The sequence below is a fragment of the Chiloscyllium plagiosum genome, unplaced genomic scaffold (genome assembly GCF_037043375.1).
Source record: "Chiloscyllium plagiosum isolate Xiang-an unplaced genomic scaffold, Cpla_swu_hap1 HiC_scaffold_2, whole genome shotgun sequence".
NCBI classification, from domain to species: domain Eukaryota; kingdom Metazoa; phylum Chordata; class Chondrichthyes; order Orectolobiformes; family Hemiscylliidae; genus Chiloscyllium; species Chiloscyllium plagiosum.
Genome location: NW_028270140.1, coordinates 34,758,352 through 34,773,786, shown reverse-complemented (window position 1 = coordinate 34,773,786; position 15,435 = coordinate 34,758,352). Strand labels below are relative to the sequence as shown.

The 15,435-nt window shown below is 46.3% G+C and overlaps 1 protein-coding gene across 2 annotated transcripts in view; it reads left to right on the top strand.

Annotated features, from left to right (window-relative positions):
• The window catches only part of svep1 (sushi, von Willebrand factor type A, EGF and pentraxin domain containing 1), a 241,255-nt gene that overhangs the window by 168,097 nt on the left and 57,723 nt on the right, over positions 1-15,435 (top strand). For both annotated transcript variants that reach the window (XM_043716221.2, XM_043716218.2), the window contains exons 37-38: positions 5,394-6,066; positions 11,338-14,201. In XM_043716221.2, coding sequence (XP_043572156.2) covers positions 5,394-6,066; positions 11,338-14,201 — 3,537 coding nt within the window. The remainder of the gene's footprint in view (positions 1-5,393; positions 6,067-11,337; positions 14,202-15,435) is intronic.

Here is a 15,435-nt window from a genome sequence, read left to right as displayed (position 1 = left end):
TGTGGGGAAAATCAGAATTAGATGCTAGCAATAGATGGTCACCAAGAAGTCCAATAGGGAACTTAGAAGAAATTGCTATTCACAAAGAGCAGTGAGAATGTGCATCTTGCTAGCACAAGGAGTGGTTGTGGTGAATAGCATAGATCTGTTTAAAGGGACCCTCGACAATTGTACAAGGAGAAGGATATGGAGTGGGGGGATGGCTTACATAGATAGACTTAGATGAGGAACGTGGCTTGCATAGAATTTAAAACATAGCACGGACTGGTTGATCTGAATGGTCTGTTTCTGAGCCACATATCTGATGTAAAACTCTACACTACAAAATCTATTGGTCTTCAAAGCTCCCAATGAGCCGCAGCATCCTTCTTGTAGGAGAGAGTTTTCTAGTATCCTTTGTATGAAAGTGTGCTTCCAGACTCCCATTTGAGATGATCTGTCCCTAAGGTTCTGCCCCATTGCTCTAAATTTCGCTATCATCCAAAATCAGTTCTCCATATTTACACTGGTGAATGTTTTAAGGTTTTAAACATATCAATCTGATCAACCACTCATCCTCCTATAGTCAGGAGTACACAATTTAATAGATAGAATCCCTACAGCAGCCCCACACAAGAGAATCCCACCCAGACTCACCCTCCTACCTTGCATTTCCCATCGCTAATCCACCTAACCTGCACATTTTTGGATTACGGGAGGAAAGCACAGCACCCCAGGGAACCCCACGCAAATACAGGGAGAATGTGCAAACTCCACACAGATATTCGCCTGAGGCTGGAATGTAACCTGGATCCCTGGCGCTGTGAGGCAGCAGTGCCAACTACTGAGCCATCTTGCATTCATTTATGCACTTTTAAATCACTAAGGTCCCTAAAAACACATTCGAATCTAGGAATTTCAATGAAGAAATGCTTCCTATTCTCTGTCTTTTAACTGATAAAACAGAATTCAATTAATGTTACCTTCATGCACCAATGGTAAATGTGTAAATAATTGGACCACATATAAACTTTGGATGATTGACTGAATATATTATAAATATATATATATTAATATTCATTCACAGGATGTGGGCATCACTGGTGAGGCCAGGATTTATTCTCTATCCCTAATTGACCATTGCTGTGAGTCTGGAGTCACATGTAGGCCAGACCATGTAAAGATGGCAGTTTCTTTCCCGAAAGGGCATTAATGAACCAGATGATTTCTAATCTGTGAAATTCTTTACCACTGAGGGGTGTAGAGGTTGGGTAATTGAGTGTATTCAAGGCTGGGATAGATTTTTGATCACTAAGGAAACCCAGAAAATGGGGAAAAGGCAGGAAAATTTAGGCATAAGCCCTTCATCAGGAATCTCATCAGAGCAGACTTAATAGTCTGAATGCCCTACTTACATTTTACAGCCTTAAACCATAATTATATCAAAACATAGGCTTCTGTATGCTTCTCAAAAGGCAAAAATTTAAAAAGAATCATAAGCAAAGGTGGCTTTCAAATAAACGCAGTAAACAACTCAAGCAACCGCAATGGAGAGGAACAGAGTTCAGGCATTTGATGCAATGTTAACAAAAACATTCAGCTGGATTTTCCACAGCCTGTGGAGATGAGGAGGCCAGAAACAGCGAAAACCACACAGGATGACTTCAGCGGCACAGAGGCAGCCAATTAGAGCGATTACCTCCCAAATAAGGAATGGTCTTTAGATTATTTACAGCGTGGAAGCAGGCCCTTCGGCCCAACAAATCCACACCCAACCCCCGAAGTGCAACCCACCCAGACCCATTCCCCTACATTTACCCCTTCACCTAACACTATGGGCAATTTAGCATGGCCAATTCACCTAATCTGCATATCTTTGGACTGTGGGAGGAAACCGGAGCACCCAGAGGAAACCCACGCAAACACGGGGAGAATGTGCAAACTCCAAACAGTCAGTCGCCTGAGGTGGGAATTGAACCCGGGCCTCTGGCGCTGTGAGGCAGCAGTGCTAACTATTGCACCACCGTGCCGCCAGTGGAGTGGCACCTGCTGCTTGTGGAGACCAACAGTCCATTGGAATTGGCCTCCTTGCATCACAGCCAGGGGTCGGTCAGAGATGAAGGCTTTGTGCTGCAATGACAGGGGCATGTGGGTGAAAATCTGCAATCAGAGCTGCGTTCTATCCTGGGAGGCAGTTTCCTTTCCATCCTATATCCCTCCAGCTTTGGAAGTTTTATATACAGCCCCCTGTGATAGTTAGTGCCCTTGTAGTCTCTGATGTGCTGCGGCAGTGCCCACCTCTCCCTATGGAGCTGCTTGGCTCCAACCCTCTTGGCCCTCAGGAGACAAGTGTGGAGCAGGCTGATTAGGAGACTGTATCCCAGAAAATTAGGCAGCTGCCTATAAGTGCAGTTTCAAGGCTCGCTCCTGAAGTCAAGATCCCAAGACCTGCAGTAAAATCCCGACCATTAACCCAGCTTCTCTCTCCACACATGCTGCTTAAATTGTGGAGTATTTTAGAAGGAACTAAGCCTCACTGGAGATGGCAAATTGCGGGATGGAGAAATAATTGTGCGAGTTTGCCCTGAAGAGAAACTCAATCCCTTCTCACCAGCTCAGCAATTGATTGTTGGGTGAGAAGGACCTCTAGGGACTTCTTTTTGACAATTAAGACACTGTAATGTGTCAATCAGTAGCCACTTAATGGCTTCAGCCTACCACATTCCCAATCATTTGCCTCACCCATCAGGCAAAAAAGCGGTGCTTAGTTTCTGACTGGGAAACAGAGTGACCTGTATACTGGGTTAGGGAAGGGGGCTCCAATTGTCCCAGTCTGGTTGCAGTTAGAGGTATGGGCAAGAGCCAAAGGAGTGGCCTATGACAGCAAGAGAGTGTGTGGATGCTGAAGTGATCCATGGTGACCACATTTACAGCAAGAGTTGGCCACTTGAGGAACTTCAACTCAGAGCAGATGAGCTGTATACCAGCTGGAGACGCTGCAACATATCAGGGAGAGGTACCTGGACAACATGTTTCAGGAAGTAGTCATAAAATCATAGAATTCCTAAAGTGCAGGTAGACACCATTCAGCCAATGGAGTCTGCACAGTCCCTCCACAGAGTATCCCACCCAGACCACCCCCTTTCCCTATTCCCGTAACCCCACATTTACCATGGCTAAAACCACCTAGCCTGCACATCACTGGGCATTACAGGGCAATTTAGCATGGCCAATCCACGTAACATGCTCATTTTTTGACTGTGGGAGAAAACTGGAGCACCCAGCGGAATCCCGAACAGACACAATGAGAATGTGCAATCTGCATAAAAATAGTCGCCCAAAGTTAGAATCAAACCCAGGTCCCTGGCACTGGGAGGCAGCAGTGCTAACCACACCTCTTTAATTAATTACAATAATTTTAATTGTGAAAAGGGACAGGGGAGTGTGACTGTGACTGAGGTAGGTATTGCAATCCAGAATTTAACACTGGAGGAACCTTTGTCCAATAGGCTCCTGGTGTGAACATGGGCACTGATTACAAGGAGGATGAGCCCCCACCCAAGAGATTAGCATGTAAAGTTAATGCACATTCAACTAGGGGTTGTGTTCCGACAGGCAGGAAACTAAGAGGAGGAAGAACCAGGTCATTTTCTGAGTAGCAGGCAGTGACTGGCAGTGTACCCCAGGGATCAGTGTTTGGACCCCAGCTATTCTCAAAATATACTAATGATTTAATTGAGGGAACTAGATGTAATATCTTCAAGTTTGCACAAGACACAAAAGTGGGTGGGCAGGTGAACTATGAAGGGGATGCAGAGAAATTTCAGTGCGATTAGGACAAGCTGAATGGGCAACTGCATGGCAGATAAGGAATAATGTGGAAAAATGTGAGGTTAACCACTTTGTCAGCAGAAAGAGGAAGGTAGATTATTATCTGAATGGTGATAGCTTGAGAAGGGAAAAGGTGCAATGAAACCTGGATGTTCTTGTACACCAGTCACCAAAAGTAACCATGCAGACCCAGCAGGTGGTGAAGAAGGCAAATGGTATGTTGGCCTTCGTAGTGGAAGTATTTGAGTACAAGGCAGGGATGTCTTGCTGCAGAGACTTTGTGATACCACACCTGGAGTATTGTGAGCAGTTTTGGTTTCTTTATCTGAGTAATGATATCTTGGCTATGGATGGAATGCAAGAAAGATTTACCAGTTTGATTCCTGAGATGATAGGACTGATATATGAAGAAAGACTGGGTCAGTTAGGCCTAAATACACAGGAATTTGGAAGAATGAGGGGGAATGTTGTGGTTCTGTTCGCCGAGCTGGAAGTTTTTGTTGCAAACGTTTCGTCCCCTGGCTAGGCGACGTCATCAGTGCTTGGGAGCCTCCTGCGAAGCGCTTCTTTGATGTTTCTTCCACTGTTTATAGTGGTCTGTCCCTGCCGCTTCCGGTTGTCAGTTTCAGCTGTCCGCTGTAGTGGTTGGTATATTGGGTCCAGGTCGATGTGTTTGTTGATGGAGTTTGTGGATGAATGCCATGCCTCTAGGAATTCCCTGGCTGTTCTCTGTCTGGCTTGCCCTATGATAGTAGTGTTGTCCCAGTCGAATTCACGCAGACAACAAGCAACATGAATTCGACTGGGACAACACTACTATCATAGGGCAAGCCAGACAGAGAACAGCCAGGGAATTCCTAGAGGCATGGCATTCATCCACAAACTCCATCAACAAACACATCGACCTGGACCCAATATACCAACCACTACAGCGGACAGCTGAAACTGACAACCGGAAGCGGCAGGGACAGACCACTATAAACACCGGAGGAAACATCAAAGAAGCGCTTCGCAGGAGGCTCCCAAGCACTGATGATGTCGCCTAGCCAGGGGACGAAACGTTTGCAACAAAAACTTCCAGCTCGGCGAACAGAACCACAACGACGAGCACCCGAGCTACAAATCTTCGCACAAACTTTGAATGAGGGGGAATCTCATAGAAACCAATAAAATTTCAACAGGACTGGACAGGGTAAACAAAGGGAAAATGTTCATGATGACTGGGGAGTCCAGAAAAAGTGTTCACAATCTAAGGATATGGAGTAGGCCATTTAGGACAGAGATGAGGAGAAATTTCTTCACCCAGAAAGTGGTTACCCACAGAAAGCTGTTGAAGCCAAAACATTGACTGTTTTCAAGAAGGAATGAAATAAAGGTCTCAGAGCTAACAGGATCAAAGGACATGGGGAAAAAAAGTGGAAGCTGATGATTTGTTAACACCCCTGTGAAGTACCTCAAGATGTTTTACTTGGGCTATTAATTGCGCTATGTGATTGCAAATTGTTCTTCTACTTGTAGTGGTACCATATTGATTCCAGCATCCGATATAACTTATTTTCTGATCTCCCCTTCTTTCCTTGCAGCTATACATTGATCGGTTCAGAAAGTAAGAAGTGCCTGGCCAATGGGGAGTGGAGCTTGAGTGCCACACAGTGTGTTCCTGTGTCATGTGGACCAGCCCCGAACATTGATTATGCCCTCCCTGATACAAGCCACCAGCTGTATGGGGATATTGCCATTTACTACTGCAAGGATGGATATAGCATCTCAGGCAACTCACAGCTGGTCTGCAATTCCCAAGGAGCCTGGGCACCACCTGAGGGCCAAGCTGCACCCCACTGTGTGGCAGACTTCTGCAAGAAGCCAGCATTTGCGCCCTACGCTATCCTGGAGACTATCAGCAAGGAGAAATTCGCAGCTGGCTCCCAGGTCACTTATAAATGTGAGGAAGGCTTCGTACTAAACACCTCAGCTTCCATTGAGTGTGTCCGGGGTGGTGAATGGAATCCATCGCCTTTCAGCATACAGTGTATCCCTGTGCGCTGTGGAGAGCCTCCAGTCATTGAGCTGGGCCATGTCAGCGGGCACAACTACAGCTTCGGTGCCATCGTGGCATACACTTGTAACACCGGCTTCTATGTCAAAGGCAATAAGAAACGGATGTGCCAGGCCAGTGGAGAATGGAGCGGGCAGCTGCCCAGTTGCCAGCGCGTATCGTGTGGAGATCCCCCTCGTATTGCAAATGGCAATGTTGAAGTAAGTAATCAGTACTGAAAATGTGTTGCTGGAAAAGCGCAGCAGGTCAGGCAGCATCCAAGGAGCAGGTGAATCGACGTTTCGGGCATAAGCCCTTCTTCAGGAATGAGGAAAGTGGGTCCAGCAGGCTAAGATACAAGCTAGGGAGGAGTGACTTGGGGGAGGGGCGTTGGAAATGCGATAGGTGGAAGGAGGTTAAGGTGAGGGTGATAGGCCGGAGTGGGGTGGGGGCAGAGAGGTCAGGAAGAAGATTGCAGGTTAGGAAGCCGGTGCTGAGTTTGAGGGATTTGACTGAGACAAGGTGGGGGGAGGGGAAATGAGGAAACTGGAGAAATCTGAGTTCATCCCTTGTGGTTGGAGGGTTCCTAGGCGGAAGATGAGGCGCTCTTCCTCCAACCGTTGTGTTGCTATGGTCTGGCGATGGAGGAATCCAAGGACCTGCATGTCCTTGGTGGAGTGGGAGGGGGAGTTGAAGTGTTGAGCCACGGCGTGGTTGGGTTGGTTGGTCCGGGTGTCCCAGAAACGTTCCGCAAATAGGCGGCCTGTCTCCCCAATATAGAGGAGTCCACATCGGGTGCAGCGGATGCAATAGATGATGTGTGTGGAGGTGCAGGTGAATTTGTGGCGGATATGGAAGTATCCCTTGGGGCCTTGGAGGGAAGTAAGGGGGGAGGTGTGGGCGCAAGCTTTGCATTTCTTGCGGTTGCAAGGGAAGGTGCTGGGAGTGGAGGTTGGGTTGGTGGAGGGGTGTGGACCTGACGAGGGAGTCACGGAGAACTCCCCACCTACATTCGGGACACCACCCACGCCCTCCACCTCCTCCATGATTTTTGCTTCCCCGGTCCCCAACGCCTTATCTTCACCCCCATGGACATCCAGTCCCTGTACACCTCCATCCCCCATCACGAAGGACTCAAAGCCCTCCGCTTCTTCCTTTCCCGCCGTACCAACCAGTACCCTTCCACTGACACCCTCCTTCGACTGACTGAACTGGTCCTCACCCTGAACAATTTCTCTTTCCAATCCTCCCACTTCCTCCAAACCAAAGGAGTAGCCATGGGCACCCGCATGGGCCCCAGCTATGCCTGCCTCTTCGTAGGATATGTAGAACAGTCCATCTTGCGCAGCTACACTGGCACCACCTCCCACCTTTTCCTCCGCTACATCGATGGCTGTATCGGCGCTGCCTCTTGCTCCCACGAGGAGGTTGAACAGCTTCCACCCCGACCTCAAATTTACCAACACCTTCCACCCCGACCTCAAATTTACCTGGACCATCTCAGACTCCTCCCTCCCCTTCCTAGACCTTTCCATTTCTATCTCGGGCGACCGAATCAACACGGACATTTACTATAAACCTACCGACTCCCACAGCTACCTAGACTACACCTCCTCCCACCTGCCCCCTGTAAAAATGCCATCCCATATTCCCAATTCCTTCGTTTCTGCCGCATCTGCTCACAGGAGGACCAGTTCCAAAACCGTACAACCCAGATGGCCTCCTTCTTCAAAGACCGCAATTTCCCGCCAGACGTGGTCGACGATGCCCTCCACTGCATCTCTTCCACTTCCTGCTCCTCCGCCCTTGAGCTCTGCCCCTCCAACCACCACCAGGACAGAACCCCACTGGTCCTCACCTACCACCCCACCAACCTCCATGTACAGCGTATCATCCGCCATCATTTCCGCCACCTCCAAACGGACCCCACCACCAGGGATATATTTCCCTCCCCTCCCCTATCAGCGTTCCGAAAAGACCACTCCCTCCGTGACGCCCTCGTCAGGTCCACACCCCCCACCAACCCAACCTCCACTCCCGGCACCTTCCCCTGCAACCGCAAGAAATGCAAAACTTGCGCCCATACCTCTCCCCTTACTTCCCTCCAAGGCCTCAAGAGATACTTCCATATCCGCCACAAATTCACCTGCACCTCCACACACATCATCTATTGCATCTGCTGCACCCGATGTAGCCTCCTCTATATTGGGGAGACAGGCCGCCTACTTGCGGAACGTTTCAGAGAACACCTCTGGGACACCCGGACCAACCAACCCAACCACCCCATGGCTCAACACTTCAACTCCCCCTCCCACTCCACCAAGGACATGCAGGTCCTTGGACTCCTCCATCGCCAGACCATAGCAACACGACGGTTGGAGGAAGAGCGCCTCATCTTCTGCCTAGGAACCCTCCAACCACAAGGGATGAACTTAGATTTCTCCAGTTTCCTCATTTCCCCTCCCCCACCTTGTCTCAGTCAAATCCATCGAACTCAGCACCGCCTTCCTAACCTGCAATCTTCTTTCTGACCTCTCCCCCCTCACCCCACTCCAGCCTATCACCCTCACCTTGACCTCTTTCCACCTATCGCATTTCCAACGCCCCTCCCCCAAGTCCCTCCTCCCTATCTTTTATCTTAGCCTGCTGGACCCACTTTCCTCATTCCTGAAGAAGGGCTTATGCCCGAAACGTCGATTCACCTGCTCCTTGGATGCTGCCTGACCTGCTGCGCTTTTCCAGCAACACATTTTCAGCTCTGATCTCCAGCATCTGCAGTCCTCACTTTCTCCTCGTAAGTAATGAGTAACCTCATTCCTTTGATGAAGGAACATGGAAACATGGAAATTTGGTCCAGGAGTAGGCCATTTGGTCCTTCGAGCATGCACCATCATTCAATATGATCATTGCTGATCATGCAGTTTCGGGATCCCACTCCCATTTTTTTCTCCATACCCCTGATCCCTTTAGCTGTAAGGGCCATGTCCAGCTCCCTCTTTAATATATATATAATGAACTTGCCGCAACGGCTTTCTGCAGGAGAGAATTCCACAGGATCTCAACTCTCTGAGTGAAGAATTTCTTCCTCAACTCAGTCCTGAATGGCTTGCCCTTTATTCTTCAACTATGACCCCAAGTTCTGGACTTCCCCAACATCGGGAACATTCTTGCCTGTTCAGTCCCATCAGGATTTTATTTTTTTTTTCTATCTAAGATACCCCCCTCAATCTTCTAAATTCCAGTGAGTAGAAGCCCACTTGATTCAGTTTTTCTTCATAGGTCAGTCCTGCCATCCCATGAATCAGGTTGGTGAACCTTTGCTGGACTCCCTCAATAGCAACAGTGTCCTTCCTCAGACTAGGAGACCAAAACTGAACACAATACTCAAGGTACTGAATACAGAGTAATAATTCCTAACACAGTTACATAGGGTTTTAATGAGGCCACAGCTGAAGTACTATGTGCAGTTTGGTTTCCCTACTGAAAGAAGGGCATCATTGCTCCAGTGGGAACACTAGAAAGCTTCACTACACTGATTCCTGGAATGAAGGGATTGTTCTGTGACAACAGATTGCATATTCCTGGAAGGCCTGTAACTCCTAGGAGTTCAGAAGAATGAGGGGTTATCTAATAGAAACATATTCATTACATAATGGGCTTGATGGTACAGTTGCTGAGGAACTATTCCCTTGGCTAGACAGAATTACAGTATCAGAAAAAGGGATTAGTTATTTTGGACTAAAGGGAGAAATTATCTTAATGGAAATTATCTTAATCTTAATGGAATTCTCTCGCACCCTGCCCCAACCCCAACCCAGAGACCTGTCAATGCTCAGCAGTTGAATATACACAATACGGAGATTGATGGATTTACCCAGGATATATGGCGCATCAGCAAGTGTTTTGACCCAGCAAGTCCATGCCAGTGTTTGTGCCCCACTTGAGCCACCTCCCATTTCCAATCTAAATGTACCATCATAATCATCTATCTTTTCCTCCTACATATACTTAAGGGACATGGGGGATTTCACAGAAAGGTAGAGTCAAGTTAGAACATCAATGGTGATATCGATAAATGGGGAAGCAGATCTGAGGGACTGAAAAGTCTACTCCAATTACAATTCCTTCAGTTCCTTTTGTACCTTACTCTGACTTTCTCACTTGAAGAAACCATATAAGGTAACAAAGACAGGATTTCACAAACTAGACTTGCATCCCCTAACAATGAGAAAGTTAATGGATTAATTGTTTGGTTTAAGGATTTATGAAAGCAATTTTACTGGATAGTTGAAGAGAGTCTTTTGACAGATTCTGTAAGTCGAGACAAATAAGGAATGAATGACAAATGCTGACCTTGTAGCAGGACCCACATCCCGTGGGAAAGATAAATTTTAAAAAATCACAGGGAGTGAGGTTCAAATAAGCTTCTTCAAGAAGTGTTTGCCTCTTCCTCCCACAATTTGCAGTAGATCCTAGCTCAATTAGTAATTATAATAGACTTATGAAGTTTTGTTAAACTTGAAGATAACATGATTTGAAGCCAAAACTAATGGATAAGCCACAATCTTGTTTAATGGTGGCTGCTTCTTTGACACCTACATTCCTTCATCCCTCACCCTAAAGAAATAAGGATTTGCATTTATATAGTGTCTTTCACTACCTCAGGGCAATCAAAAGTGTTTAATGAACTATATTCATGATGAAGCAATGCTAGCAGACTATGCATAAAAAGATCCCATATACAGAAAACCATGTTGATAATCACAGTGATAATTTTGAATCTTATAGAACTAAAACTTAATTAAAATATCCAATTAGATTGTTCATAGTTGAATAGTAAATAATGCATTACAACTAAAAACAGTTAGATTTTTCACAGTACCTGGTGAATTGAAAAGAGATTGATAGATTTAATAATTTTTGGCAAAATTTTGTAAATAGATTTGATAATATATTCATCAAGGGTTCATTTTAGTTGTTTATTTCTGTAAATTCAAATATAATACCTCTTCATGTTTACAACATGTGAACATTCAAATACACCACTATTTATCATAGAATCCCTACAGTTCAAATAAAGGACATTTGGCCCATCCTGTCTGCACTGATCCTCTGAAGATTATCCTATTCCCCTATCCCTATCCCCAAACCTTGCATTTACCTTGCCTAATCTGCCAAACCTGCACATTACAGGGCAATTTAGCTCAGCCAATCCAAGTCTGCACATCCTTGGACTGTGGGAGGAAACCGAGCTCTCAGTGGAAACCCACACAGATGTGGGGAGAATGTTTAAACTCCACACAGTCATCCAAGGCTGGAATTGAATCTGAGTCCCGAGTGCTGTGAGGCAACCATGTTAACCACTAAGGATTGCTTTTACGTGTTTGGAGAGGGAGAGGTTTTAAGCATTAGCTCACAAGAATAATGAAATCGGTTGTTGGAGATGCAGAACAATAGATAATGATTTTCTTTTTCCTTTTCTTGGATTATAGATAAAGAATGGCACACTGTTTCAGAGTGAAGTCAGGTACTATTGTGATCATGGCTATCGACTGGTGGGCAATCCCATTCGTACCTGCCAGGGAAATCGGCATTGGTACAGTGAATCATCACCTTCCTGTGCGCTTGTAAACTGTGGGCATCCTCCAAGCCTTGAACATGGGCACTTCAAGGGGTCAGATTCCCACCTAGGCTCAAAGATCGAACTCTACTGCGAGGAAGGTTATGCTGTCTCTGGAGATCCAGTGTTAACCTGCGGGGGTGACGGCAAATGGGGTGGAAACTGGATGCCAGAGTGTCATCGGCTAAGGTGCCCAGAGCCATTGGCCCCAGGGCAGGAGAGTCACCTGATTGTCCATGAGACAGAAAAGATTGGGATCATTCAGCTTGAGTGCCTGGAGGGGTATACCTTAGAGGGACCAACAATTTTGAAGTGCCTGTCCTCTCAGCGGTGGAATGATTCCTTTCCATTTTGCAAACCCGTTATTTGTGGGAGACCCCCAGAGATCCAGTATGGCGAGGTTTTAGTTTCTGATCTTCACTTTGACAGTGTTGCCAACTACACCTGTGCTGATGGATTTGTAGCAAAGGGGAAGCCATTCCTGACTTGCCAAGCCAATGGAAAGTGGGAATCCCCTGTGCCAGAATGTGTGGCAGTCGAATGCCCACAGCCAGAGCTGATTGGCAATGGAATTGTGGACATCCAGGGACTGACTTACCTTGGCAAAGCCGTGTACACATGTAAGCCAGGGTTTCAGTTGATAGGAAATACCACTGTGATTTGTGGTGAAGATGGTAAATGGCAAGGGAGAAGGCCAATCTGTAAACCCATTGAATGTCCTGTTCCCCAAGAAATAGCAAGTGGCAGAGCACAATTTGAGAAATTATACTATCGAGATATCGTCACGTACACATGCAACACAGGCTTTAGACTGGAAGGTCAGGAAAGACTGACTTGTTTGGAGACAGGTCAATGGAATGCGATGGCCCCTGTCTGCAAACCCATCAAATGTGACCCACCTCAGCTTATAGAAAACGGTTTTGTTGAAGGTTCTGATTACAGCTTTGGAGCTCTTATTTTTTACAGTTGCTTTCCTGGCTTTCACTTAATTGGGAACTCCATGCACATCTGTAAGGAAACATTCTGGTCCAGTGCCCTTCCTTATTGTGCACCCATTGACTGTGGCCTCCCACCTCATATCGATTTTGGAGGTTACATGGTCATCCCAAGTCAGGACAGACAAGGCAATGAAGGACTCGAAAGCTACGCACGACCCAACGGTCAGGAAAGTGACTCTGGCACCTTGAGCAACCTTCTCACTTCAGACCTTGGAACTAACAATGGTATTCCAATTTCTGCTTCAGAGCAAATGAGTTCCAGTAATGGCAAGCGAATATGGAATACTCCATCAACCTTGGACCTTCTGCAGTCTTCTGAGTTCTTTAGTGGCACTGTCATTCATTACTACTGTTACAGTGGCTACAAGCTGCTAGGGCCTAATGTGCTGGAGTGCCAAGAAAATGCTTCATGGAATGGAAGTGCCCCTTCCTGTCTCCTGATAGAGTGTGAGCTTCCAATTAAGCCAGAACATGGACATATTACATTTTCAAGCAAACTGGTTGGGAGTATGGTACAATATATGTGTGACTCTGGATACGAGCTTGTTGGTTCAGCTACTGGGTATTGCACACCACAAAGTGAATGGAGTACCACACCCCCAGAGTGTCAACTTATATCGTGTGGAGTTCCCAGCCAAATTGCAAATGGTGTGGTGAGGGGCAGTAACTACACTTACACCAGTGTGATTATTTATGAGTGTCGCTCTGGATTTTCACTGGTTGGGGTCAAGAGGAGAACCTGTCGGGCCAATAAAGAATGGAATGGCATGGAGCCGCAATGTGTCCCAATCTCTTGTGGGTCACCACCCAGTCCCAGCAATGGCAATGTGCTTGCAGGGAATCATACATTCCAGAGTGTGGCCAATTATAGTTGCAGTTTCGGTTTCCTGATTGAGGGGGATCAGACTCGTACCTGTCTTGCTAATGGGAGCTGGAGTGGGGAGATGCCAGAATGCAGGTTGGTAGCATGTCCACCACTTGCAGATATACAGAATGGGAAAACCTCAGGATTTGAATTCACGCTTGGGAAGGAAATAGAATTCCAGTGTGAGGAAGGTTACCTATTGCATGGCACCCCCAGTATCGCGTGCCAGGCAGATGGAAAGTGGAGTGATGAGACACCACAGTGTGTACCCATCAGCTGCGGACCTCCGGAAGATATCTCCTATGGATTCATAAATGGGTCAAGTTTCAGATTTGGTGACTCTGTAAATTACATCTGCTTTCTCGGATACAGACTCACAGGTACCTTAGTTAGACATTGTCTACAAAATGGCTCCTGGAGTGGCAGTGTCCCAGAATGTGAACCATGCAAGTGCCCACAGCCACTTGTCCACAACGGATTTACTACAAGCCGCAATATTGCCTGTGGCAGCTTAATATCCTTCCAGTGCAAGGAAGGTTTCAAGTTGCTGGGCTCCTCACAGGTTCTGTGTGAAGATGGAGGCTCTTGGAATTCGAGCCTTCCCTACTGTGGCCGGATTTCTTGCGGCACGCCTCCAGTGATTCATAATGCATTCTTTAATGGAAGCAGCTCCGTGCATGAAAATGCCATAGCCTATAACTGTTTGCCTGGCTATACCATGAAAGGGAATCCAGCGGTTTTCTGCACGGAACGAGGGAGATGGAGTCGACCATACCCAACATGTGTGCCTCTGCTCTGTGGTCCCCCTCCACCAGTACAAAATGCTGCTATAACAGGTGACATGCACACCTTCGGGAGTAGAGTTAGTTATAGGTAAGGACTACATTGCCTAAGTTCCATGGATCTTTTAATATTATTGTCTTGAATCAATTGTAGGGTGTCCATTATTCTGTGTGATATTGGTGCAAGACTCATTCTTTCTTTGTTGCTTGGGTCCAGTATGTCCCCTTTTTAACTATCTTCATCATGGGGTTGGATTTACTGGTCAACGCGGAGTGAGGGAGATGACAGGGAAGATGGTCGGTTCACTCATTCCTAGTCCTTCATTACATTAAATCAAGTGTAGCCAGACAATCAGTGGGCAGACAATGGGAATCCTACCAATTTGTGTAGTCAAGGGGCACACCATACCATATCATGTGTCTAATGTGGGATGTCTGGGGGAACATGTTAGACCATAATTTCTACGTCAGTCACAACCACAAATTTAGAGGCTTCCTGTTTCCTCATTCTCTCCTTCTTTTGTAACTGTACAACAGGTCAAATCCACTAACAGCCAAATGTTTTGACCTTCACTCGGCGACTCTGCTGTTTCATGCACCCATGGATCCACCCACAGGCCTTTCGGACACCCTTGTGCCCACCTTGGTGTAACTCGCTCCAAATGTTTCTCCATCTGTCTCCTGTAAAATGGAGTGAGCCAAGAAACATTTCAGTCTATTAGCTTTTCCATGAAGTATTGGGAAATGGCTTCTGATCTCATTACTCACTTCCCTTCTGCATTACCAGGTGTTGTTGGGTGACACCAGATTGTTGATCAAGTAATATGGAACTGTATGCAAACATAAGCCCGTCACGATGTGAGGTAGATTAGGGGGAGAGCAGTTTATTCAGTTTGCCTCTGGAAAGCCCAGACCATAACCTTTATGCCAATTTTCTCATTTTGTTTTAATCCAAATTCATTTTTAAAACAGAAACCTATTTCCTTTACATACCTTACCTGACCACATTTGTCATTTATTTTATTCCTTCCTTTCTCTCCTAATTTTTTTCAGGCTGAGAAACAGTTCAAATAACAGCAAAGTCTGATGATTTTTAAAAAAAATTATTCAGGGATAAGGGCTTAGCTGGCAAGACCAACATTTATTGCCCGCCTCTAATTGCCCAGTGGGCAATTCAGAGTCAACCACATTGCCATTTGCTCCCAGATCTTTGAACTATACCACAGTAGCTCAACATCACAGACTGCCTTAGTATGATTTGTCATGAAGCAATAACAATTTGCATTTAATTGTAATTAAGTAAAATAAGTAATGCGTAAAGGCCC